The sequence below is a fragment of the Hippocampus guttulatus genome, chromosome 10, assembly GCF_054856545.1.
Source record: "Hippocampus guttulatus isolate MCC_2025c chromosome 10, RoL_Hgut_1.0, whole genome shotgun sequence".
Lineage (NCBI taxonomy): Eukaryota > Metazoa > Chordata > Actinopteri > Syngnathiformes > Syngnathidae > Hippocampus > Hippocampus guttulatus.
This window is the reverse complement of record NC_141270.1, coordinates 13912405-13939973: the sequence shown is the minus strand read 5'-3', so window position 1 is coordinate 13939973 and position 27569 is coordinate 13912405. Positions and strand designations below refer to the sequence as shown.

Sequence of the window (27569 nt, the reverse complement as noted above, 5' to 3'; positions counted from 1 at the left end):
AAGCCACCAAGTCCTTAAACAACCTCTCACCCAGGATAAATGTGCTTGACGGAGAAACGCAAACTTCACAGAAAGAGGCAGTGAGTAGCTATGGTCTGGCTGGGGATAGTGTGGTTCATGGTGATTTAAAGCTTTATTGGCTTCGTTTTCAAAACAACAACCGGCAGCGTGAGTTTTCAATCACTGTATAAAACAATACTGTCAAACAGGCTTGCTTACATTAGCTATATTATCTACTGGTCTCTTACTGTATATTGGGTATGGCAATAAAATATATTAAGATGTATATTTTCAATAAAGGTGAGGGGTAAATGTCCGGCCATGTTTCAGAGAGCCTGAGAGGAGTGCCATTTTCTATTTTTTAAGGATCTAATGAAAGCTGGCATGTCCAGGAGGCAAGATATGAAGGCTGAGTGTAGATGCTTGGATCATTCATTAGCATAGTCAGGCAGGAAAACTGTTTCGGCTGGTCAGTTGACTGCTTTCGCAGTGGTTTTTTTTCTTTGTTTTTAATTACTTCTATTATTCAAAGACACACTGAAACAACTGATGCAACCTTTGGACCAAATATTTTTTGGTCCCAGCAAAGGAAAGCAGATGTATATTCAGGCTACGCGAGTGGACATTCTGTGGCGTCATAAAGTTCTACCGCACTTACAAAGTTCCACAGGGGTCAACAGCAACAAATAGCAGGAAGCAACGAGCATAAAAAGGAAGAAAGCAAAGTAAGAAAAAAACAAGCGCCATCAATACACATGTCATCATCCTATTTATCATTCATTCTTTGTCATTTTTGAGCATGAAATGATTCGTGATTATGAGTTCCCTGTGCAAATCTAATGAGTTGGACCATTCAGCTCAGAGTCTCAGGAAGTGTCTGGGCAAAAAGAGTTCATGTCAGAAGGTAGAAAAAAATAAAATCAAGAAGAAATTAAGGAAACAAACCGAAGCCTAGCCCAGATGATTGTTTTCATGAATGGTTTGTTTGAATGTGCACGTGTGTGGATGCATGCTGCCGCGAGCGCTAGAAAAGCTTGGCCTTCTTTTTCATGTCGTTGCGTTTCCACAGGGGAAGCCTGTCAAACTCCTGGATCTCCATTCCAAAGATGTCAAAGAACGTTTCAGGTGCTAAGTGGCGCTAAAAGGGTGGAGACAACAAAGGAGGGGAGGTAGGGGTTAGCACCAAAGCCATAAAAATGATATCTGCAAAAATGATGAGAAGCAATGAATACTGCACATTTTTGCTAATGCTCTATTTGTGTAACATGCTTAGACACAAAATTAGAAAATCGAGCATCAATGACGGATAAACATTGATACCTCCAGTCTGGTTCTGTCCACATCCCTGGGCAGTTTAGCTCTCCCTCTACTGGTTATCACGAGCATTTCATAGGGATACACCTTCAGAGGGAGACATGCATCAGTGCATTGGGTCACACACCCAAGTTGTTTTAACTATTAGCAACTTTATCTGACGAAATAACAATAATTGTATGTGAATGTACTTGTAATTGTGACAGAGGGAAGAAGTGGAAAGAGTGCAGGTATGTGGCAGGAGGATGACTGACAGTGAAAGTGGTCCTTTAGTTTGTTGGGAAAATGCTGGTTGGGTGCCATGGCGTGCATAATCTCACGTGCAAAATATCGAGAAAGAAAGGGTTGACAGTTTTGTAAGGGCGGTATTTTGAGGACAAATCAGTATAAACGGAAAAAAAACCCCATCAGACCAACATCAGTCACGCTGGCCAAGTAAACCTCATGGGAATGATCACACTAGTAAACGATAACCAGAATACCGGTAACTAATTTCACATGTGAGAGAAGAAAGCAGCAACTGAAAATTGTGGTGATGTGATTGATAAACAACGTGCTTGAATTTCTGCTTATTCTCTGACCTACTCATATCCACACAGTGGTGGAATGCTCCCTGACGAGGTGTGTCAGAAAAGTTTCAGGACTGCATTTCACAAAGTACACTTCTCGCCCTTCACTGTAATCGCCTTGAAGTACTTAACCGTGAGCTCAGCTCTCTGGAGCTCTTCAAGGTTTGTGTACATGCTTTGATATAAATATCTCCCATGTCGGGCCATCAAGGAACTGCCAGAGTGAGTAATGAGAGTAAGGAGACCAGACTTGCTAGGGAGCGTCAACACCGGTGATAATTCTTCCGAGTACGACCAAATGCCAGAGACTTCAGTGGAAAAGTCTGAAGAAAACAATGAAGTCCAAGTCCAAAATCATGTTGATCGCATTCTTCTGTGTGAGAGGCATCAACGATCTACCAGCACAGAGATTCTGCTGCGCTTGCTTCATTCAGTGCATGAGTACTAGTAGAGGCGAGACTTGTGGTGGGGCTTCACCATGTCAACACACCTGCTCACAATGCCCTGAGCACCTGACTCGGGAGAGTATCGCTGTGCTCACGGAGCAACCTCCCTACTTACCAAACTTGGCTGTGTGTGACTTTTTTTTCCTTTTGCTCAAGCTCAAGGGAATTACCAAGGGGTCCCGTTTTGAATACATGAGTGAGCTCAACATGGCCAGCAGAATGATACGGAGGAGCGCCAAAAATATCCCTCCATGAAGGCATCACAGAGAGGCCAGGGAAGCACTTTAAGACTTCGGAGGGGAAAACTTGTAGTTAACACTTGAAATATAATTTTTGTCACACCAGTTTTGCAACTTTTCTGACACCCTTTGTATGCACTCTACAGTACTCTACATAGTGGTATAGAGTCTTTAAGATGGAATTTTAAACACTGGTTCTTCACTGTATGGCACATACAGCATCAAGACCCCAGAAATCAAAGCCATGTGCAGATGAACATGAAGAAGCCGGCATGCTAAGCGCTAACGTGACTGCAGCTCCTGAAGCAGCATGCTAAATCTGCAATTTCTTGAATTAAGGCGTTAAATAAAATGTCTCTGCACTGCAGGGAGCAAACAGTAAATGACTTCCATTCTATGCTTCTATCTATCAACAAACCTCCTTGCATTATGTTAAAATAATTTGTGTATAAAATAGCTGAAACTTTTGTGTTTAGCTAGTGTTCGTGTAAGCTCACTATACATTTGTTAACATACAATATATGAACAGAAGTATTGGGACCCGTGGTCGTTTAAGCTGCATAAGATTTTGGAGGGTATGGGGGTATGATTGTCCATTCATCCAGAAGAACATTTGTGAGCGAGATGGGGGCCGGGTTATTACATCATTTCTGCTCTAGTTCATCCTGAGTGTGTTTGATAGGGTTCTCCACACCAAACAAATCCATGTACCAGTACAGTATTTATTTATGGACCTTGCTTTGTGCAGTGCTACTGGAATGGAAAGGGGACTTCCTCAAATAGTTGGCAGAAAAGTTAATGGGATTCTCTTCCATTTTTAACAGCAAAAACATTGGAAAGATATGCATTGCATGACCTGAAATGAACGCTTTGGTTAAATCAGGTGTTTATTGTGCTATTTTATCCATTTTTTCCAAGATTGCCATTTTCCAGAATAAAATGTGTTGCGGGTTGATATTCTGCACGTAAATATGGTAAGTTGGAGTTGGTTTTGGTTCCCTCTCGATCTGACGTTGTCAAATGATGACTTGTTTTACTTTTTTTATATATAAAAATATATTTATATATATATATATTTTTTTTTTATTTCATTTCATCCATTTCTTTTCTTTCTTATTTCATTGACGGCTATGGGTAAACTACAGCCTAGAAGCCGGACATCTGAAACTCGGCCTTGGGGCAATTCGCGGCCCGTGGGATGATATTTTATACATAATTCTGAAGTGACACTCAGTGCAAGGAAAAAGTAGGCTGTCGCCTACAACCCGTCATGTCTTTTTCAAAACCTGCAATGAAGAGAAAGGTTAGTGATGCGAACAGCCAAAGACAGTTTTTTTGTTGTTGAAAACACGGGCACCTTGACATGTCTTGAAAGCAAAGAGAAATTTGTGGCGTTAAATTTTTTTTATGCCTTTTACTCAAGTAGACATGCTGAGGAGTATGCACGGTACTAGGTAATTGGGAGCGAGGAGTGAGATACCAATCTTGTTCACTATTTGAAAAAAACGTTATTGTTCTGAACTGTTATTAATAAAGATTGAAAAGAGTGGATTAGTTGTACTTTTTGGAATACTTAAACCCCTTTTTGGAATACTTGATACAGCCCATACACACCCAGACTCTGTCTCCAAGGGTCCCTGCTATAGACAAACTAACATTGACACACACATTCACCCAAATGGGCACGTTAACATCATCAATAAACCCAACATTTTTGGGGGAATAAATTCTTGAGACGAGATTCGACCACAGAAATTCTTGACGTGACAGTGCCGCCCTATGTTAATCTTGTTTATTATACAGTAATCTATTTCTCTTTATGTTTGGAAGACAGCTAAGAGTGTTACATAAAGTCAGCCCAAACATTTTCTTTTCAATATGTTCTATGCGCCTTCACTAGTCGAAACACAGCATTCTGATTCATATTACAATGCACTGTACACCATGGCAACATGGTGCCACACAGGTTTTTAGTTGATTATTATTTTTTATCATTTCAGGTCAATTCCAATGTTTTAGACAATAATTCTAAGAGATATGAGGACTAATATTAAGGTTCAAGGGCATATTCAGTAGTCAAGTCCAACCGCTGATTGATTGGGCAACTGACGAGGTGGTGTGTCTCAATACTTTTGTCCATACAGTGTAGTTCACATTGTTGCCATCAGTACAAAAAGAAGAAGATACTTGCTTTGGGTTCCAACATATTAGGCATAGATACTCCCCTGTCCATCCTTGCAAGTGCTGCACGGCCATCCTTAATGTGCTAAAGAATAGAACATACACAAATATAATATAGTGGGACGGGACTGCAGGGTTAATGGCATGAGTATGTTGTCGTTTTATGACAGTGGGCACACTTTCCACTGGATGGAGCAAGGAGCTTGACTAGCGCTCAGGATCCTAGAATTCATGATGTTCAGTTGCTGTTCAAATGTCGGTTTATGTGTCCCTGGGGTGAATTTTGAACAAACAAAAAAAAAAGATTCCTAAACTCTAACATTTAGCTCGGGGCATGACATTGGTAGACAGACAAACAAAACAAGGTGGTGCTTGCACCTTGCACGTAGAGTGCAGCTACTCAGCTACTGGGCAGTGCATTTCAATTGACTGCATGCCCTGTAGGTGACGTTAAGATGAGATACAGGAACATGTTCGACGACAATGCAAGCATGTAGCACAAGTGGATAGTGTGCATTCAGGGCAAGATGCCTACTGCAAGCAAATCCGTGGTGCGAGATGAGAAAGCATGCCATGTGAAAAAGCAGATGGGGGACATACCTGAAAGTCTGCAGGACAAAATGGGACAAAAAATGAGACTCACAGTTAATGGTTTTGCTGTCACGTCTCCTGTCGGTCTACTCGCTACCGTATAAAACGTGTCCCTGATGACACATTGGGGGCACCATGAAGCAGATGTTTAAAAATGCACGGCTACTTCATGTATGCTTACCCGTGGCTCAGGCATTTCTGAATCTTTGACTACGGGTGATATCACTTGTGACATTTGCTAGTTCAACATGTTTTGGTTGCGGTGCTCACCTCTGCCTCCGCCATACATGTCGCCATAGCTGTTGTATTGTGTGAAATCTGTTGACTGGGGCTGCGGAGCAGAGGAAAATTGCTGAGTTTGGTTTACCATAGACACTATGTACTGTATGCATCACTGCATTATAAAAAACTATATGACACACGTAACAATAGTTTACTCCTGCACGTGTTCCGTAAGGGACAGTATTAATACAACAACACAATAATCACAATGGTGAAAGCATATCAATCCAGTGTTTTCTAAATATAGCTATGTAAGATTTAGTATTTTTTAGACAGAGCCTTTTTTTTCTTCCATCTGCGGTCACAATGAAACTTCTTGAGATCTCACCCGGTGAAGGCCATTCCTCCCATATGCAGGCAAGGAGTTTGTTCTAGCTGGAGAAATTGGATCTGAAAGTTCCAAACAAACTTTTATTTATACATTATATCAAATCCAAATTGACTGGATTCAGTGAGAAAACATTGAATGCTTCTCTTTACCTGCATCTCCGTTATCCTGCTTGGTGTCATAGCGCTGAGCAGAGACACTCCTTGTGTAGCGTTCCCTAACCTGCTCTTTTTCCATCTCCTCCCTGAGAATTAGCTTTCCCAAACCTGACTGGATCTAAATAAGAAAATACTTTCCAAGTCAAGTACCATTCCAAACAGGACGATTAAGAATACAAAGCATGTGCAGGATATCTAATTGTTATGGTTAAGTATTATTCGATTGACCTTGTTGAGATGTTCTTCCTGAAGCTGCTTTCTTTTCAAGGCATCTTCCTCCTCCTCTTCTCTGGATCGTCTTCTTCCCTCTGTACCTGCCGATCCAAATACAGCCCCCAAAAACATATCGTAACTTTCCAAGTAAGATGCACATTCTGCAGGAGGATATCGTGATGCACATATAATTGGACAGTGCGACATATGGTATGAAACAAGTTATAAATAACAGAAAGAGAAGGTGTATTTCCACGAATGAACTAAGAAGTAAATAATATACAGGGTGTAAAAAGGGACACAAATGTGAGACAGAGTTGACAAGACAGACAAACAGGGGACTTTTTGGAATCTTTGGGTACGCTGACATGTGATGTTGACTTTGGTGGCTTCAATCATGTACTTCCTGGAATTACTGCACGTCTAATACACAGAATAGCACAGATGTAAGACACATGGACACATGTCAGTTTGAAGTCAGTCTCAGTTATCTCTGTCTAAGCCATTTGTGGCTTTATTGTGTGCATACAGTATCTTGCGCCAAAGAGGGCAGGAAGGTAAAAAAGTGAAACTGAAGCTACGCTAGTAACTTGAGCAAAAAAATAAATAAAAATAAATTATATTGTAGCAAAAGAAGCAAAGCTTTTTATGCGCAAGCGCAACATAATAGGTTTGCCCGTTTCCAAGAGTGCTTAAACGTGAAGCAGGGATGCAGGATTTAGAGCAGCTCCAGGGGGGGATGAAACAAGAATTAGTTAGGTGAGGTTTGCCACTCCATGGCTGCAATGCAAGCATGCCCATTAGGCGCCTACTGTACCTAATAGAACGTTAGGGGAGGGCCAACAATCGCCCTCGTTCTGTAAGCTGTCATCTGGAGAGGGAGCATGGGCAGCAGGGAAGGTGGCAGATCTGATGATGTCATCAGCCGACTTGCTTTGACGTGCTATGGCAGCTGTATATAGGTTGGTAACCATGGCAACTGATCTGTCAGCGTTTATGACGCTGGCTCAACCACATTTAGCAATGTGGGCCTTACACAAAGCAAAGCATTTCTTCCACAAGCTTCATGAATTACTTTAAGTGACAAGTGAGCACGTGTTTGTTTCCTAGAAGGGCTTGGAATTGTCAAAATAACCTAATGAACAACACTACATGGTTAAAAGTAGCGGGACAACTGATGTTCAATAAATTGAGTTAGAAACATATTACATGGCATATGGTAGCATCCTGAAATTTTTGGACATGCCATTGTTCCTGTGACGTAAGATATACGACTCACAAAAAGTTTAAGGATGAACCTAAAATGCATTACAATCTTTACTTATTTCACCTTCCCTAAATTTTCGAATGCATATGACCAACTATTAATGATGTCAAAGTGCGAACAGCTTGATGAGGAGTGTTTACCATAAATACAAATTGTAATTCAATCAGAAATGTTATTGGTTGGGCCAAAAGTACTGAAACACTACACATTTAAAAAGTCATATTTGCTTGACTTATAAAGGTTAAAGTGCATTTTAGGTTCAGTTTGAAATTTCACCGTACATGCCGAAAGTTACCGTGTGTGAGTAGTGAAGATAACTCTTATCCCAAGAGATAAAAATTCTATTTGATTTAATTGCTCAAACTGAACACATTACATAACGTTATTCTCAGGAATCAATGAAAAACTACTAAGCATTATTTGATGGGATGGATAAATGCTGCAGGTGACACAGAAACGGATAAGAGACAGACTTCAAACAGCGCACATAAACTGACAACGGGTAGCTATAAGTTAAATGACAAAACATTTTCATCACGGAACATATAGAGTGTCGTACATTTGGACTTATAACCCACTCGCATCAGTATTCAGACAAAATTCAGATGAGTAAACAAGCTGTAAATAGAAGAAAAGGTACCGTATTGTTTGTAGATGGGTGGTTTTCTGTAGATGTTACTGCCTTGATCTGAAATTGGTCAAATAGAGATAATTTCTTTTAAAGACCATTTATGCAAAGCACATGCGGTACCAACATTTTTCTTGGTCAATTATTATTATAACATAGTTCTACCCACCGAAACAGCCTAATGCTCATCTCTCTGTATATTTAAAGGTATCAGGGTAAAAAGCAACCGAGCAGGCTTCCAGATAGATAGATAGAGAGATAGATGAACAGTGACAGGGTGTGCTCCGACTCCTACCTGGGAGGTGAAAATGTTTAGGGGTCAGACAGAGAGGTGGGGTGCCCGGCCGGCTGTCGGGCCTAAGCGGGAGAGGGGAGCTCCGGCCGCTTGGTGAGTCAGTGCCTCCAGTGAGAAGAACCAAAAAAAAAAAAAAAGAACGTAAACAGGGATGCACAAGGGGATCCTGAGTGTGGATGGGGACAACGCATATGGACAAGTGGGGCGAATTTGGGGTTATTGTTAGTCTTGCCGTCGTAGATGAATGCTGTTAGACGAGTGGTACATTATGGAGATGATTATTATTCGTTATATCGACATGGCTGTTTGCTTGGACTATGAAATGTAACAACATTCAACTTCCATAGTAGAAAGTGAAACACCAGAACCTCTCAACGGCATGTAAACAGCAAATAAACAACACCAAGAGCTTGACATCTGCTCAGGCTGAAGTAGTGCCGGTGTCACGAAAGAAGGCACAAGCTGTTCGACGAGACATGCTGATGGGTCCAAAATAACAAACGAGACCAGCATGAGGTGGCATCCCAGGCTGTAATGGAGATGATGTGCTATCTCAGGGGGAGTAAGGGAGGCGTGGTGATTGGGACGAGGGGGGGAGCACCTTACCTTGACTATGGGGGAGGAAATGGTGTCTAAAAGGAGAGGTGGGCCGGGAGTCACTATTTCTGGAGCCCACACTGTTACTGCACAAGGAGGAGCAGAGTTTCTGCATGCCTGTCAGAGCTTCTGCAGAGGGGAAGCGAGTGCGGCACCCGGCAGCAGCCGCCAGAGCGACCGGTTGTGGGAGGGTGATAGAGGTTGAGAACGTGAGGAGGAAATGGAAAAGGGAGATTTGCAGGCATTCAAAAATCCAAAGAAATGACAACCGAGGTGAAAAGAAATGAAACAAACTACACTCTTGTGCACGGTTAAAAAGGGAAATGTGATGCTAAGGAGGCAAACTGGCTGTCTGGCTGTTATGGGAAGATTACACTTTTTTTTTTCATTGAATTCAGTCACAAGAGATAACAACCAATCAGTCAATTTCCTTTTCACATGGTAAAAACATAAAGAAGAGGAAGCGAGAACCCAATCTTACGAGGCTTATACCTTTCCCTCAGTTCACTTCAACAATCGCGAATAATCTGTACAATTGCAGGAAGGATCCACAAAAGGACTCACCTGGCCTGTGAAAATGCTGCGGGGACCGTGACAGAGTGGGGGTGTAGCCATGGCGATTATAAACTGGTGAGCCTAAGGAGCCCTGACTGGTGGACCTCTGGAGAATGCGTTCTCTTTTGTCATAACATCCCTGACATAGAGTATACACAAAGAGACAGTGTTCGATGATGGTAAGAACAGTACCATACTGACAATCCACATACAAGAAGAAAATTGAAGTTTGATAAAACACTATGCTCACCTCATTGGATAGAGTTGGAGACATGGTTCTAAAAGACTGGAAATAAGACAAAGCATAATTACCGGTAAATCAAGTTCTGCCTTGTCAGCATCATTTTAGTTATTGATCGTTATTATCAAATCTATCTCTTGCTATACCTCTGCTGCATAGAAAAAAAATAGCAAGGCATCATAAGGAAGCATCATAAACTGGATTTTATGACAGTATCACTCAGTTATGTACATTTTTTTTTAAATATTTTTTTTCTGATTTTGTTTTATTTATCAGATTAAGGGGAGCTCAACTGGGCAGTGCCTCACAGCAAGATGTGAGTGGGCTGCTGTGTCTGTCCAAGTTTGAGTGGTAATCGTAAAATTCAGTTTTATCTGTAAACGTCTTTCCAGACCCTCCAGGACACTGCACATGAATAAAACAACAGTAAATCTGTACTCTGTGGGCAAGTTCCTCCCACAGTTTGAGCACATATGAGTGAATGTGTTTTGTCTGTCTTTTGTGTCAGGATCCAGGTTGTACATGGACACCGCTCTTCCGAACTCCTCAGCTTCCTTACGACCTTGAACAGGAGCAAGATAGAAAATGGATAGATACTGTACATCAGCAGCTGATGTAACTCACCCTTTCATCAGGCAAGGGTGAACGCTCCTTCCTGGCATGAAGAAGCTGTGAGGGACAGTGAAGTTCATGAGCAGATTCAGAAGGTGCCCCAGTAATCATTTAGAACGTTCACCAGTATTTTACAGATAAACAGAGGATCAGCTTAGGAAATGCATTCTTGCTGTTCAACATGACCACAAGGATGCCGTGCATGCAATGGGAGGAGCATGCAGTCTGCTTTACCTCTCCTACACTTTCTCGTCTCTCCTCTCTCTCCTCCAAGGAGGTGGTGTACATAGGTTCATAGGTAATAAGGTCAGGGCGCTCAATGTCATAAATGGCTTTGACTTTTGGAATGGCAGCTAGGTCTCTGTAATCAAGAATCTCATTGTCTACTTTTGCCTAAGGAGACAAATAAAGACAAACATGCACACACAGACGTAAGCAAAGAGATACTGCTGATGTAAAACCATTCGCTTCTTGAGTAAGGCACAAATATAACAGACAATTACTTGTACGTAAATGGGGCCGGAAAGGATAATTTTTCATTCAGAGAGAGGGGAAAAAAAATAGACACGCTCGTTGAGACATACAGGATGTCTGGGTGATATATCTTACATAGATCGTGTGACCCGGTGAGCCAGGTATGCTTGAACCAGGTCTGGAACAAATACTCTCAGATGACGATCTCGTTGGCTGCAGGAGGGAAAAGCAAACATACACAATATTTAGTCATGGCAGCTCATTTGTGCAGCCAGTTTGTCTTCAACCACAGGCCCCTCACCGACTTCAGATCACCCAAAACCCTCCAACACAACATCATTTAGCCGTTATGAGCGTGAGTGATGGTAGAGATTTGCAACCCCTGTATTTATGTTTCAGGAATTATGCAGAGTCATTTCAAATCTTTCCAACATGTCACGATGAGGGCATTCATTTGCAAATGCGCAAAGTGAATGAGTGAGCCGTAGTGTTGCCTTGCCTGTTTATGAGAAATGAACTGTTTGGATGACAGCAGCAATCTTGAATGTAGTATAATTAAACGAGCTTTTAAGCTAATGGGTAAATGGGGCTTTTAGAGAAGACAAATTAGTCATTTATTCTGAATGGCTTCATGTGGAATCACGGAAAGGGCACTGCAAGCTGTCTCCAGCAGATGGCAGCAAACAGTGTCGTGCTCTGCGTGTACAGTATGGTGGAACACAATGAAGCGCCTCACAGCCCATAGCGAATACAGTACCTGCCTTTCTGTTTTTTGAAGGAATAAGAGGGACGGAGGCAGTAGCTGTGGAGGAAGGGAGAAGGCGTTCACAGGACATCACACAGGGGTTGTTCATCTCCAGTCTGACTCAAAGTTCACTCGTATGCTCAGGGGCGCCGATAAGTGATTTGGACCCCGTGAGAAAAGAGCTCTCGGGGCTCCACCACTAGCACCATATATTTTTTAGGGTCCCTGTCATACACAGGACCCTCTGCTCCTTATGGCGCCCCTGCATACACTTAACGGCCACTTAACATGACGTACACTTGTGCAGTCGAACAATCCAACATCGCATGTATGAGTTTTACAAAGGTAATGAGTGTTGAATGACACTGCCAAGGTGGCAATACATTAATTGTGTTCATTAACTTGCTTTGCAGATTGTAGTAACTGTTTTGTTGGTTTGTTTATTGAACATATAAACGGATAACAGAAATTTGGCAGAAGGTAATTGTCATTTAACACAATTGACACGTTCAAAGGAAGTAGGATGGGATGAAAAAAACGTATCTATTCCTACCCCTTGTTCTTTGTGTATTTTAACTTGTTTAAAATTAATATAATAATAGGTCATTCATGTAGTATGTCAAAATGAAAGAAAAGGAAAAAGTCAACATATAGACCTACTCAAGTAGGCAAATGTATTTACACTTGTGCGTGTTGTACATATGCCGAACAACATACGGTATGTACAGGAACTATGTAAGCACGCACTCTGGTACATTTATATATCATTATTCTCTCATACTTACAATCAATATTCTGTTACATTAGACTCAATCTAACATGTTAAAAAATTACTGCAGTGTTAATTAAAAAATAATAATAATAATAAGAGTACCGGTACTTTTTTCTTTTGACACAGCTATTGCACTGAATCAAAATAGAGTGTGAATCTGTACCTAATGCAATATCAGATAAGTGTACGTCAAGTCAAACATTTCCAGCAGTGAAGTTTTTCTAAAAAAAACTCAGAAGCTTCTTCATTTCGCAAATTCGTGTTGCACATGCAGCATTTTCAACTCCATTCCCATAGAATGTTATCAGGGTTTAGTTGAGGATAATGGAACGTGCAGATTCCTACCCTCTCCCTGTGTCTCTCCTCTGTTCTAGTCGTGTTCTTGCAGCCGGGATGCCACACTGTTGATCCTGAAGAAAGCACAAAGTAAGGATTGTTTCCCAAATCTAACTCCTCGTCCCTTTAAGTGTCATGCAATTCTGGAAAGGTTTCTTGCAGAGGCAGCCTTGTGTCGACCGTGAGAGAAATGTCACTCAATTAGGTAATAAAGCTTTGCATTAGTGATGAGACTGGCATGACGAAAACCTCACTATTGGACAATGGAACAGTATGTTTAAAATAATGTAGTAATATAGAAAGAATGTCACGTCATCTGCAGGGTATTTGCGATTTGCCGAGGAGCCCGCCGTGCCAGCCAAAACAAAGCATGAGACTTGAGTTTTAGTTTGACTCTTTTTGTGCTTTCTACTGTCTTCGTCACTTTTTTATTGTTTTATTGTTTGTTGTATGAATTCTTTTTGCTCCAAGTACAGCACTTTGTATACAGCGGTGGTTGTTTTAAAGTGCTCTATAAATACAGTTGAATTCAGTTGAGAATTTCATTTGCTGCTTGTGCATCATTTTCAGTGTTATTCACCAATCACGCTTGGGTTTAAAACTATAAAGCTTCAAAGAATTTGTCGATAACGGCAGCAGAACGTGCCGCTCACCTTGGAGGTACATCTCCTCTCCTTCCGTAAACATCTGATTGCACCTGCTGCATCTCGCACAGCTGGGGTGGTAATGTTTATCTCCTGCCTGCAAAGCATTACAGCACAAAGAAAAAAACCTGACTTCAGAGAAACGGCAAGATCAATGACATCCCGCAGCGGTGAGGCAGGAAATAAACCCAATAATCCCACTTCAATCAGCTATGCTCGGACCGCCAAAGCCTGCTAAACTCTGGGACGTTTCATCAGATTCAGCAAAGGGGACTTATTACAGCTCATCCAGAGTGTCTTTCTAAAACTGTGAAGTGCTGTCGTTAGTTATTTACTGTCAGTCCTAAATAGGAAGATTGTGGGCTGGCTGAAATGTGGCTATAAAAAGGTGAATTTAATGTGAAAACCCCCATTGTTGTTCAAATATCGAAAGCTCACTGAAAATTCAAGAGTCTGCCATGATGTTGGGTGCTTCAATAAATAAATGTAATGAGCACATTATTCGATTTAATGATGGCGGTGCATGGTGAGCTGTAGAACAAATTGTTCCAAAAATGTGGCACTGGTGTTGAATTCGTTGTGAGAATGTATTAACGGCACACCATTCATACTTCCTCAACACGTTTAGTGGCTCAACAGTTCTATTTGAAAGAATCCGCATTTGTTTTCTTTTTTTGCACTTTTCCCACCACGCCCGGGAGGACAAAAGAGCACATACCTTTGAATAAAATGTGGAGTGCAGATGATTCATGACTAAGTTTGACACATACCGTGCATTGAAAATTTGTTATTACATTACTTGAGATAGTAAATCAGTTTGACGGGGAAATATTTGGGAGGTAGCACTTTGCAGTACGATTTCATGGGCAAAGCTTTTCATCTTGATTGGCTATTATTCTACTGCTACAGAGAATATGGCAAAGAAGTCTTAATTAAAAAGAAAAAAACTGATCTTAATCAAGAGTTGGACTAGACCTCCATTATTAGGACTCCCTGAATCTTAATTCCTTGTTTTAGCACGATATCTACGAAGCGGAGTGGAAACTGTCCTGAAATCCAGATGGAAGCTCCCCGCGCTTTAAAGAAAACCAACAAAACAGAGCATCACGGTTTTATCCATTACACTATATAAATGAACTAAATTGATTTTAACAGATCTCAAGAGTGAGAATCATCCGATAAAATAACATAGATAGTAGACCAAAGTAATGGTGGTCTAAAACAATACATGCGTTTCGTACTGTACCGAGGAAGAGCGGTATTCATCAATCCAGTCGAGTTCACGAGATGTTTAACTTGTCACTTGTGTCCCCGATTAAACTGCCAGACAGCCTGGCATCACTTTGGCAGCACTGTTGCTTTGGCAGCAGCTCAGGAGGGAGATGCAGAGAGATCTTTTCCTATTGTCACATAGTCCAGCCTTAATACCGGATTACCGTATACTCTGCTAGCTGGCGCTAACATTTTCATACCAGTAAATGACTTACTGACCGATTGGATCACTGTCTGCTGGGCAGTCGAGCTTGATGGGGGGGATACGTGTGGCTATAAAGGTTTGAAGCGTCAATTATATTTGCAGACAAATATCGGATTTAGAAGACTCTACATCGAGTAGTTTTAGGGATGCTTCAGTCACACAAACATCACATTAGGCATTTTATGTCATATTTATGTAAGTGATGGCAAAAGGAGCCGGAGTATGCAAGCATTTAGAGTTATAAAAAGCTGAAAAGCTACCCAGAATTAATCTTTTAGCAGAACACTTTCATGTCAAGAGACTGTTTGGCTCCGTGTTGAAGAGATTACAACACAGATTAACAAAGTACATTTATGGCAAACTGATTTTAGATGTGAACAGCACGTTACATAAATCCACACGTTGAAATAAAAACAGAGCAACAACTACTTTGGGTTAGTCGCCAGATTCCCCAAATTCATACTAATGGCTTTGTATCTTACCTCAAGTACTTTGCCTGTGATGAATTGATGACACGCTTCACACTGGACTCCAAAATGAATCTGGTAGTCCTTCTCACAGTACGGTGCACCATCCCTAAATGGAGGAAGTCAACGTTGAACATCAGGAACGGTGTTTTGAAAAACACTTGCTCAAAATACGGGAATATAAATAAATATCGAGACAAGTTTCCGCCAAACGGTTCAGCTCAGTTCAACTTTCCATTGTGCAGTTTAAACAGTATGTCCGGGATAGTTGTGTACCTCCTCTCATCAGGAATCCCATATTCGGATAATAATTTCTTTGGATCAGAATTTTCCATGGTGTAATGTTTATACATGATGAATCTTCAATGATTTTTCAAAAGAAAAAATTATTTTGAGTTAAATTGAAGTTGTTTAATTTAGGATGGGCCTCAAACATATACAGCACACACACACACACACACACACACACACCCATTCATATTGTGTTAAAGGTCTATTAGCAACTTTCAGCTCAATCAGATGCTTTGTGGCCATCGACAAGCGTCTGACAAAATTTGACCTGGATATTTGACCACTTTTTGTTGCGGGAACAAAAGTGTCGAGTGCCCAACAAGTGGTGTGTGACAAATCAATTATTTTGGTTACTCTAGTCTGGATGATAAAAATGGCAAAAATACAAAATCCAACCAATTTAGGCTACGGTTACTTACTTGCTGATGTACTCTCCGGTTAGCACTTTACCGCAGGCCTTGCACTTGAAGCAGCCGAGATGCCACTGTTTGTCTAACGCTAGGAGAGCCTGTCCATTCTTAATATCTCGACCGCATCCTGCACAATCTAAAGAAACAAAAGATGCATTGAACGGCACTGTCAACTTTGCATACGCTTGGAGAAAAAAAAAAGCCTGCAAACAAGAGCGCTCTGACACAATTCTCACTTCAGTGAATTCATATTAAGACTGAACAGCGATAATGATTGCACGTTAAGTGAAATTGAAAAGTAAAGATGGTGCCAGCGATGAGGTGCTGATAAGATGCCTCTTTCTATCATGAATATTTCTTTAAAAACTGCATCCATATTGAAGAAGCCTGCAGAAGCTCTAAAGAGGAGAGGCTGGTTTGAGTAATGAACAGCAAACTCCAGGCATCTCTTGTTTAATGAATAGTGGATGAAAGCGAGGAAGAGCGAGACGCAAACCGCAGGGGACGTGAGCACGTAAGGCCTAACGGGGTTGTGGCTCATGACGTGAAGAGAATAAGCATATCTTATTCATAGATGACCTTGTCAGAAAGCTCTCCAAATGCCAGCAGGGGGACTGCTGAGGGTGAGAGCAGTGGCAGGAGAGAGAAAGAGAAGAGGAAAAGAAGGGCCAGGGATCAGGGGTTGCAAATTCAGGAAAAAAACTTGCTTAATTTAGAAAAGTATTTCTTGAGAAGATAACAACCTGCCTAAATCAAAAACCCTCCATCTTTGAGTCTTCTGGCTTTGGTTACGCTCTATTGTTACATAAAACGTTCAATGCACGATAATCAATAATCCAGGGTCACATTAGTTTTAGCTGCATAACTGAATGATGCCCATGACTTCTTCAAACTTCCAAATGCCTGTTGGGGGTCCATGACAATTTGAGTTGTTTACCCATACAAGAGATGGCCTGCTGTGTCTTTTACAGATTGCTATGGCTGATGCTACGGGGTAGTGTCGTTGTGGCCATTTTGGCCAAGGGTGATAAGTGGCATGCGCTCGCCCCACTTAAATGTCTAATAACCCTTTCCCACTGCCGCAAAACCACGGGTAAACACGCATTTTTGGGCAGTGGGGCTCACTGGCCAGTGTCGATCCGTGCACGCCATGGGAGGCGGGTTGTGATCGCCTCCGCTCCGTATCGTTTGCAGTTTAAAAGCCTGACACGGTAGCTGCCCGCTAATTACGTGATGACATAGGGCGGTACGTGATGCGTCATAACATCGCGCGCCATCGGCCTCGTAAATAGCACGCACTCCCGCAATTTCGGCCTAACATTCACGTCGTCCTCCACGGAAAGGAGCAATATGACAATTGGTTGCGTGTCGTCATGGATCACTACTATCCACTAGTTTCAGTGGGAAAAGGGTATGAAGTGTGCATACTTCATCGGCTCGGGGTGAATCTGTGTTCTGGTTTGCTGGTGGTAATGTGTGTCTTGCGTGCTGCAGGCTATCCGAGCTTTGCATGACCAGCACAGCTGTTTCTTTGCACCAGTATGAGACATGCAGCATTATCCTGGCGCAACACATCAGCAAACACTTTGAACCCATTTTTGAACACACCCTTGTTGCTGAGCCAATGTTAGTGGGCTGCTACACCACTTTAAGGTTGTTGTTTTTTTCTTCTTCAAATTGTCAGGCTATGGGGATGGAGGTTTATACAATGAATTCATGTGTTACTATCTTGTCCTTGGATGAATATTGTAGTTACACTATTGGAATAAAAAGATTACTCGCTCACTAGTCTTTTAGTCACTAGTGGGCAGACACACATCCACAGAAATCCATGAGATGTGAACTGTTTGTATAATGTCTTTGTAGTGTGTGTGTGTGTGTGTGTGTTTTGTCATCGATGTGTAAACAATGTCTTTATTATTGTGACTGTAGTTTGCTTTGGCATCTAACTTCACTGTGTCATACTGAGAGATTATTGCCGCCTCCCCCCCGCCCCCGGTTCTTTACAACAAAACATAAGCCACATCTGAAGATAATATTTTTTAAATAGATTAGCTGCCCTTAAGCTTAAATACCACACTGTAAAAGACAATGCCTTCCTATGCTTTAACCTTGAAAAATGACTTACTGCTGGCACCCAAGATGTCTTTTGGTCCTGGAGACATTGGCTCAACACAGTACTGACACAGACAGTCCTTCCCGTTGAAGGTCACCCTGTCTCCGGCTGGGAATGGCCGTCTGTAAAGGGGATGAGATCAATAAAGTGAGCCGATACCTTATGGTTTAAGTTCATTGAGCACGGTCAGAACAGACAATGAGTAGACTCACGAAAATGCTACTTTCTGGTACCTTTTATTTTGTTGTAATAGGAAATGTTTATAAGACTGCACTAACCATCAAGGTGAATTCACATGCTCTTCTGCTTATTACAACCCAATATATATTGGAATCTTACTTGCAAACGGTGCAAACAAAGCAGGCAGGGTGATAGGTCTTGCCCAGTGCAGTGACCACTTCCCCCTCCACAAAGTCCCCACATCCAGTGCAGCGGGTACCGTGCATGCGTTGGTAGTCCACTGTGCACAGATAATCTCCATTCTTCATGAAGAAGCCGCCCTGGGCCAGGTCACATCCGCACGCTGAGCAGAGCACACACAGTGGCATGGGCCGGTTACCGCTCGGCCCGCAACACAAGAGACACCCAGTCAGGGTGCTCACTTGTCACCACTACTTACTTGTGCACAAGGATCACTGGGTGCTTGAGATAAAACATTTTCTTTTCAAATTGTGTCTTCGAGACCTGTGACGCTACTCATTTTCCAAAGGCGGGGTACCTTATAGCTTGATTGTTCATGGCAATTCAAGCTCTGTCCCTTTTTACTGTTGAGGGCCCAATGCAACAATTATACAATTGTCCAGCTCAGGAAACACCCTTGATCTGCCCCAGAAGATAACTTGGCTTTGAATAATTCACACTGCAGTTAGTTCCGTCTATTCAATTATAACCATGTCATTCAGACAAACAGGATTGCGGAAAAACAACGGTTGGATTCATAGCAACAAAATGCTGGATTATAAAACGGATTATTTTATATGAAGAAACCTGTTTTTTGTATATTTTACACAGAATTGGCAGATGACCTTTGACAAACACAACGAAAATAAATCCATTGACTCGACCTAAACAGCCTGTGCACTTGAAATGCTATGATAAATTTTCACTCCTTGTATATCCATCCATTCTTTGCTTTATGCTCACAAGGACCGCAGCTGGAGCCTATCCCAGCTGTTCTTGGGCAGTAGGCGGGGGACACCCTGAACCGGTTGTCGGGGAGAACATGCAAACTCCACACAGGGAGGCCAGAGCCGGAATCCAACCCACGACCTCTGCACTGTGAGGTTGACATGCTAACCACTGAACCACCGCACCAGTCGTTATTCATGGTATACTAAAATCGTGTGTATTATTTGTATTTGCATCTATGTACAGTATAAGACTGTATGTTACTATTGTGCATATTGTATGCACTCACCCTAGGTTAGCTCATCTCTAAGGACTCTAGCTTTGGAACTGAACAGTCAAAGGTTCAAGTCCTGCTGTGAACAAAAATGTCACTCTGAATCTTTCCTTGCATGCCTGCATGTGTGCGATCTGGTGCGCCATGTTGTGTGGAACACAAAATAAGATAAGAAAAACCTTTATTAGTCTCGCAATGGATATACAGCAGAATTGAAGCTCACTTCCCCCTTGAGGGATAATAATATGTTTCTTTTTAATTGTCGATATACAGATAGTTTTTGCACATAACGATGACATGGCCAAGTGACTCGCAGTTCCAGAACCCCGGCATGTGGCTTTTGTGAATCAAAAGGCTTTTGGAAATGCCGCAGAAAGGGGGCGAAATATTTTGATGCTTGCGATAACTTTCTCTAATCATTGTTATGCAATGAGTCCCGCTAAATCCTGTGGATGAATGAGAGAGAGAGTGAGCGAAAGGCCAAGATTTAATTGCATTAGGGCTCAGGGATGACGAGATTAACATGGAAGATAACTGATTTGAGAGTAACCCCGCACATTGAGATTTAATAGCCTTTTGAATGGTGACCATCATTTTGTACTCAAAGATACGACGTTATTGCATCGACATTTTCCAAAAATTAAAAGGGTAATCTTATTACAAGTAATGTTGGGGAATTATCAATTGCTGTATTCCCCTAAAATAAATGCATGTAGTCGCTGAAGGATGTGTGTGTGTGTGTGTCTGCAAATAAGTAGGAAGTAACAATGCCTAAACACTTTAAAGTTGAACATAGTCAACTGGCATTCCAATTTAAGAACCCCAACTCAGGACTGGGACTCCTATCTCCATTCGCAAGCTCCTGCAGGTGAGTACAAACACGTACTGTACAACCCCGCTATGGCATGTACATCCACTTGCTGAGGACACAAATAGGTACTAATCTCAGCATTTGCTTATTTAGAGTTCGTTATTCCCAGTACTCGGTGATAGCTGTAACAGTGCACCAGTCACAGATTAACCACCAAAGGTTTCACTACGACAAGTTGAGCCTTTAAGAAGGAGACAGTTAGGCCAGCCGAGGGCACCAAAGCAGTAACCATGCCAGAAATTCATCACTAATAGGGTTAAACACTGAAGTCGGGCTGGATTGAAGATGAGCCTCTAGATGTCAGACGCAGGATTCAATTCAGACAGCACCCTACACGACATGGTTAGATCACGTCTTACAGTAATCAAAGAAATCCCTACTCAGTACATTCGATCATCGTTTTTGTCTCATAGGTACAATAAGGACAATCAGATTGTACGAAACACATTTGTGTTCCACCCGGCAGGATGCACGCAGTGAAAACAAGCAGGAGTCCTACGATTGGGAAAGGGTCAAATTAGCACTGCATTGAACAATATTGCACCTTTGCTGCCAATTTTCACTCAGCTCCCACGTCTTTGTACTTTATTCGGTAAAAATGGCTCAGCTAAACTTGTATTTTAGAATGGGAAGATAGATCAAATGAAAAAAAAAGGTGGCTAGCTAGGTAGTGTCACATTGTGTTACACATACAGCACATTTGACAATAAAGTTGTATCCAATCCAATCCAATTGCGTTTCTGGTCTATCGACACATCAGAGGCATAACAGTAGAGTTATGAGTTGATGAGAGATGAGTTATTCGCCTTTGCCGTTCAGATAGCACTCACCGAAGCGGGACGTTTCCATGCACATTCACTCAGCCGATGCGCGTTGTCCTATTTCACATAATTGAATACATGGCAACGTCAATGTGACACTACCAAATACTTTCAATGCAAAAGGGGCTTGTGCAGTGAGGCTTGGTTTTAAACTTGACACTCTGGTCGTCACTGGTTATTAGTCTGTTACTTCATGATACTACACAGCCGGCAAATTCCTCTGCAGACTTCAAGCCAGTTGGTACTTTACACACGCGACAGCAAGCCAGGAAAAAGCCAGCATAGATGCTGTGAAATTATTCTTGTGACCAAGAAACTGCCTTTTGGACAACATTTAGCTTCCAGGTTTGAGGAAGGCCCTTTTGAGCATCCCGGGTATTCTCCAGGAGGCGTTTGGTGTGAAAGAGCCTGAAGGAGCGTCAACCATGTGAATGAACTAATTCAGACCCTCTTGCCAATGACCTCATAAAAAATGAGTCAAAGCTCCAAATCGGGAAACCACCATGTTTTCTTTCCTTTTCACGTCTCGCAGATGTAATACATAATAATACCTTTTAGAAAAACACTGAGTATCAGTAAAATATATGACGAAAATTCAGAACAGTGCAAGAAAAAGTCATTGAGTGTTATTTATTGTAATGTGCACACTTCATGTACAGTACGGAAAGGAGACCTTGAGGTTTGTGTTTGTTTGCGTATTCAGCAGCGTGTTACTGTACCTTTACAGGTGAAGCACTTTAGATGAAAGTGTTTGTTTTGAACCCGCAGCACCTCGCCCTTGCATGACTGCCTGCACTTATAGCACTGGATCAGGGGCTTCTCCGTGGAGTGGTGTTGCGTATCCTGCGCATGAGCCACTGCAGAGAGAAGACACATTAGCATGACTAATGGGTTCAAAATTGATGACGATGACTCATCTCGGCTGATCGGTGTGAGTCTCTGCACTTTCATGGCTCTTCTTTTTCTTGTTGTTCTTAGCACATACGGTAGATACAACAGTTTACATGACCCTGGTCAAAAAAAGGAAGAAAAAAAACATTAATATTGACCAGTGTGATGCAATTGGTTTTTTTTTAATTACAAAAAGCAAAAGAAATTCCAAAATTTATTTTGAAATGTTGTATAAACATACTTGAAACTGGGAAAAATGTGTCATGGTGCGATGAAAACAAGGTTAAACGTTTTGGCCATAATTTCAAAAGTGTTTGGAGCAAACAATACTGCTCATGATCAAAAAGCACACCATAATTACAGTGAAGCATGGCAGAATTCAGCCTTGGGTCAAGGTGGAGAGAATTACAAATAGTTCCAAGTACCAGCCAGTGTTAGCACAAAACCTTAAGGCTTCTCGGAGAAAGCAAACATTTGCCTATAACAGCCTCGTACAACAGCTGAACTTTAACCGGGCTTGGCCGAAGTGATTTTAACAGATGACAAGTGAACGGACTGCCATTTTCTATGTGTTTGTCGTTATATTGGTCAAGTCTGACTACAATCACATCCCGGTTGTAAGAGCGCACATTTGTGCAAACAGGTTATGTCAGTTTATTAGTTTATTTTTTACCCTTTTCTTTTTCAGCTGACTTTTATAGGTCATGTTAGTGGTGGAAAATATTTGGAAATTATTTATATCTTGGTCTCATTTTTTTTAGATAAAAAATGGCATCTGAACATGGGTGTGTCGACTTTTCTTAGGCAACTGAATGTTTTATATTCTCTACACTTGCAGTGTGTACACCAACATCGCACCTTAAACCAACCGCTGTTAGCATAATGCAGGAAAACAATTGGCGGGTCAGCACAACCCAGACCCCCTACACAGAGTGAGTGTCTGCAAACAGCAATCTAAATATAGTAAGTCATCAACAAAGCTGGGAAAAGCAGTGTAAGGCGTGGTCAAAGGTTAAAGATAGAATGACTTGGAGAACTTTCAAGTCTCAACCAAATACTAAAAATAATGTCAATCACTTCTTTTTTTCCCCCACTGGCTCTTGAAGTATTCACTTGGGTTGTTTGAGAGAGTGTCAAATATTTGACAGTGTGCAGATCCTGGCATTCAGCTCAGATAAGAATAAAACAGGCTTCCTGTGAAGATAGAGAGTGGATGAATGAGTGAAAGGAACAAAATGTTCACAGTGTTTTCTTCTGTGAAGTGTAGTGGCAGAGAGTCTAAAAAGACAGATGACATTGCTTTAACAAACTTGCCTTGGCCCATGTTGTAGTTATGGTTTCCCTTAGAATGTCTAATTGCTATGGGTGTAACGGTGTGCCGGAAAACCCAGTTTGATATGTCCTTATGGGTTCGGTTCACATCGGTTACGGCAAGGGAATGCAAATCCAAGTCTTTATTGTGCTGTATATCAAATCTCATTTTAAGTTAGAGCTCAACAGCTTTAATGTTTTCTGGTAAGTGCAACAACAGTTTGTTTTCTTTTTATAAAACAGAGCATACAACAGCCTGAACAGAGAGAATTGTGATACTATAAAAACATTAACAATAGCAATTTTTATTGCATTGGATCCATGTGAAGAGCCAAAGAGAGGCTGTTTAAAGGCTGCTGAATGTTGTGGGTTCTTTTTTTCCCCCCGCTAGCCATCATGTCTGTTAACCAGAAGATGAGCTGCACTCTATTAATTTACGGAATAGGTATTTGGCTAAAGTATGATGCAGTTACAATTCTTGTCCCTTAATTGATATGTTCAAAGTAGGAACACGAATAATGGTCTCATCAATACTTTATATAAGTACGCACAGAAGTCAAAGGAAAAAGTGCAGCAAGTCTTTGTGGGCCACATAAAATGACGTTGAGGGCCCAATCCAGCATATGGGCCTTGGGTTGTACACCTGCCCTTCACTGTGTTGGGAGGAGTTTCTTGGAAAAAAAAAAAAGTGGAGGAACCTGAAGTCGACTTTAATGCAACATACTGCATAGGATGCAACAACGTCTGTGCTGTTGCCGTACACGCAGTTTATCGATGTTTCTGACATCAGTAGATGACCGCTATACACTAATGATAAAGTCACTCTAACTCCTGCTTCTATGACTGGTTTTAAAGCAAACGGTATCACACACAATCATTTTGTGAACAGGATTTCTCTGCTGTGAATCGTTGCTCTGGAAGGCAGCACAAGCAAAGCATAGCCATACAAAAACTATTGCTTGACGTTTGATTTATCTTCACGGAGAAATCATCACAATTACAGCTTCTTTGCTGTGAAGAAAATGGCTTGGATAGAGAGAGTGTAGATACACAAGAGGGGTAGGCACCTCTCCTTTGATGCAGTAACACTCAGTAGGACAATGAGTCATCTCTGGATGAACCAGACACTAAAGTCTCAGCAGCTCCGAGTGTGACATTGCACCTCCAAACAATAACACAGGCCATCTGGATTACCGGACACTGCCAAAACTGCTTAAGCCTCTTTACCATTCACCATATTGTAAAAAATATATATAAAAAGAAGGTTTAGTTAAAACTCGTGATAGACTCGAAAAATATCGTAAGAAATCATTTTGGTTTAAGAGAATTGGATTCCTGCCATTGTATGGTGATAAATTACCTTTATAGCCGGAGAGTGGGAAGACAATTACATCATTCACGACCTAAAACATGGAAGAGCCATTGCTAACATTATAAAGCTCCATGATTCCAAGCTCAAAACTGAGGTTTGGATGGGAAAGAGTGTGCTGAATTTTTGCGCGTCAATGCAGCCTGCTTGCTCCACATTAAATGGCTGTGGTCTTACTGCAAAGTGTACTCAGGGTGGAGATTCTGTGACAAAATAAAGCTCAGACAGGCAGGCTACACCACAGGTTATTAAAATTTTAAAAACCCAAAAAGGGTTTTACCTAAAAGCAGATTGGGACATATCATGAGTTTAAATACAAACCCTACTCGCAACATCTTCATTATTTGCAACACCAACTAAACAAAACAAAACAAAAAAAAACATTTCTCTGCTGCAAACTAAGTGTTCTCATGATAGCAGCTTAACAAGAATGCATGTTGTATAACACGATAAATAATAGAGTATGTTAAATGTAACAAACTCAGCAAAAAGCAACTCACTCAAACAAAAAAAATTATTTGCGCACACATTCCTTAATCTTGGTGAGAAATGTTGCCTGTACTGACTTTGTGATCTGTCCTGCTCTTCACAGAGGGATAATGTGACTGATATGAGACGAAACACACAATGAATACACACACACACAGACACACACGCACGCATACAACCATGGGGTGCTGAGAAAGCAAAAACCAGCGGCGCATCCTGAAGCCTAGTGAAGAGGCATTAGGGGCGGGGTTTCTCACCTCACCCTTAAAGGCCTTCCGCCCTGCACTCATAAAAGCAGAGCATCGCTGTGTCGGCAATAACAAAAGGGAAGGCCATCTGAGGGCAAAGCAGGAAAGCTTTCAGTCCCCCGAGAGCTGATTTTCTTGCAACACGTGCTCTTAACCTTGTTGATTAATGAAAATACTGACAGTGATAGTGCCTTAAATTACAACTTTAAACTCACCAGAATGCTCGATTTTAATCGCAGGTTGGGAGCACATCAGGGAAAAGGGAATTCAGACAAGAGAGGGAAGCTCTGATAAAATATTTATTTGCTCATTGCCTTTTGCGACTGTAAGATATACTGTATAGTGTCTCCAGCTGAGACAGACAACATTCCCAAAGGAGTATGTGAATGCTGGTAAGAAAACAGACAAAGAGGTTGCATACTACACAATAGGAACCCAGATGTGACTGCCCATGCTCAACCACTCATGGATAACTCGCCCTTGACCTTATTTTCTAAATGCATTCTGTGTGACACCTTCACAAAGGAGGGAACGGTGAGGAACGTGTGACGGCTGGGACACATGTCAGGACCAATGAAGGATCATGATAGCCAATTCAGAAAGAAGTGGTTTCAGATGCTCTCATTTATTCATCGTGAAGCAGTACAACCCTTCTCCACTTGTGTAATGCAAAACCTCCACCAACAAACCCAACTTGAGTGAAAACTAAATATCCACCTTAATACGAGGGTGTCCAAAGTCAATGGCATATTGCAAAGATTTTTAAAAAAATGGCTTGCAGCAAAACATCATTAAGGAGCAACAGCCCATGACCCTGAAAGATAAAAAAAAGTACCACGATACTATTATATTTGTTGGTATACTGTACAAATAAAACTGTACAAAGCTGAGAAAAAAAACCTCCCTGCTTCATTGGAGCTGCACTTAAAACTATACTGGGGTGTTTCTTGGCCCATAACCCAAAGTGAATGATGTGGAAAGTATTATGGTTTTTGTATTACTTTGATACTTAAAGAAAAAGCATTGAAGACAGAAGAAACTTTGAAGGGATAAGGAACTGTACCACAGTATCTATTTGTTTGGAAATTGATTTAAGTGTGTTCAATCAGCGATAGTCACAAGACTGTATTAACTTACAGTACATTGTGGTCGATGGTATGAAAAATCACATTAATCATTGCCATACTCGGGAGATACAGTGAGGTCATCATAGAACTGGGGCATAGCAAGACCAGTATGACGGGTGATGCACTTTTCAGATACTTTTTTTGGACACATCAACTCTTGCAACATTCCAGAGGATAAAAATTCCACACACTCAACCGGTCAAGTTCCAACTGACAAATGTACCCGTAAGCCAAATACCTTGGCTTTGGATCACCTGAGCCCTAGCAGGAAGTTAAACAAACAGGAGATGTGGAATTCAATTATGGGGAAGGAATTTACTTTCACAACAAAAAAGATAACCTTTGAACAAGTTTTTTTTTTTTAATGTTTTAAGAATATTCATGACAATCATTTCAAGAACATTTCAACCATAAGTTGCATCTTCAAGCCTAGTAAGCAGGGGGGAAATACAATTACGTTTTTTATTTTCACGTCTAGGTCCATTCATTTTAAGAAATCTTAATTCATAGTTTTAGTTTTGTGTCGCTGGCGTAAACCTCTACTGCTTGATTCTCTAGAACCAACAGCCTGTAGTATTTACTAATTTTACACAGACCAATAAATATCACAGAAGTGTGTCCATCATTCTGTGATTGGTGTGATTCATGTACAACATTCTATTGCTACTTATAATCTTTGTGAAGGGTATCTAAAAAAAAACACTGCGATTGGCTGGCAACCGGTTCAGGGTGTCCCCCCGCCTACTGCCCGAGGACGGTTGGGATAGGCTCCAGCACCCCCCGCGACCCTAG

At 41.4% G+C, this 27569-nt stretch overlaps 1 protein-coding gene across 12 annotated transcripts in view; it reads right to left on the bottom strand.

Annotated features, from left to right (window-relative positions):
• Nucleotides 1-94: 94 nt before the first annotated feature.
• The window catches only part of ablim1a (actin binding LIM protein 1a), a 41545-nt gene continuing 14070 nt past the window's right edge, over nucleotides 95-27569 (bottom strand). For 2 of the 12 annotated variants that reach the window (XM_086121262.1, XM_086121259.1), the window contains exons 2-22: nucleotides 22062-22199; nucleotides 18588-18771; nucleotides 18261-18370; nucleotides 16142-16268; nucleotides 15447-15540; nucleotides 13497-13584; nucleotides 12853-12917; nucleotides 11748-11792; nucleotides 11126-11203; nucleotides 10751-10909; nucleotides 10529-10573; nucleotides 9914-9949; nucleotides 9673-9802; nucleotides 9118-9237; nucleotides 8512-8616; nucleotides 8229-8276; nucleotides 6337-6422; nucleotides 6103-6226; nucleotides 5951-6012; nucleotides 5611-5671; nucleotides 4824-5357 (exon numbers count right to left, since the gene is read on the bottom strand). In XM_086121262.1, the coding sequence (XP_085977388.1) occupies nucleotides 5281-5357; nucleotides 5611-5671; nucleotides 5951-6012; nucleotides 6103-6226; nucleotides 6337-6422; nucleotides 8229-8276; nucleotides 8512-8616; nucleotides 9118-9237; nucleotides 9673-9802; nucleotides 9914-9949; nucleotides 10529-10573; nucleotides 10751-10909; nucleotides 11126-11203; nucleotides 11748-11792; nucleotides 12853-12917; nucleotides 13497-13584; nucleotides 15447-15540; nucleotides 16142-16268; nucleotides 18261-18370; nucleotides 18588-18771; nucleotides 22062-22199 (1982 nt within the window). In that variant the 3' untranslated portion in view covers nucleotides 4824-5280. Of the gene's footprint in view, nucleotides 1139-1320; nucleotides 1402-4759; nucleotides 5358-5610; nucleotides 5672-5950; nucleotides 6013-6102; nucleotides 6227-6336; nucleotides 6423-7138; nucleotides 7280-8228; nucleotides 8277-8511; nucleotides 8617-9117; nucleotides 9238-9672; nucleotides 9803-9913; nucleotides 9950-10528; nucleotides 10574-10750; nucleotides 10910-11125; nucleotides 11204-11747; nucleotides 11793-12852; nucleotides 12918-13496; nucleotides 13585-15446; nucleotides 15541-16141; nucleotides 16269-18260; nucleotides 18371-18587; nucleotides 18772-22061; nucleotides 22200-27569 lie in introns of those variants that run through there. The other 10 variants (XM_086121265.1, XM_086121266.1, XM_086121254.1 and 7 more) reach the window with 10 other exon arrangements.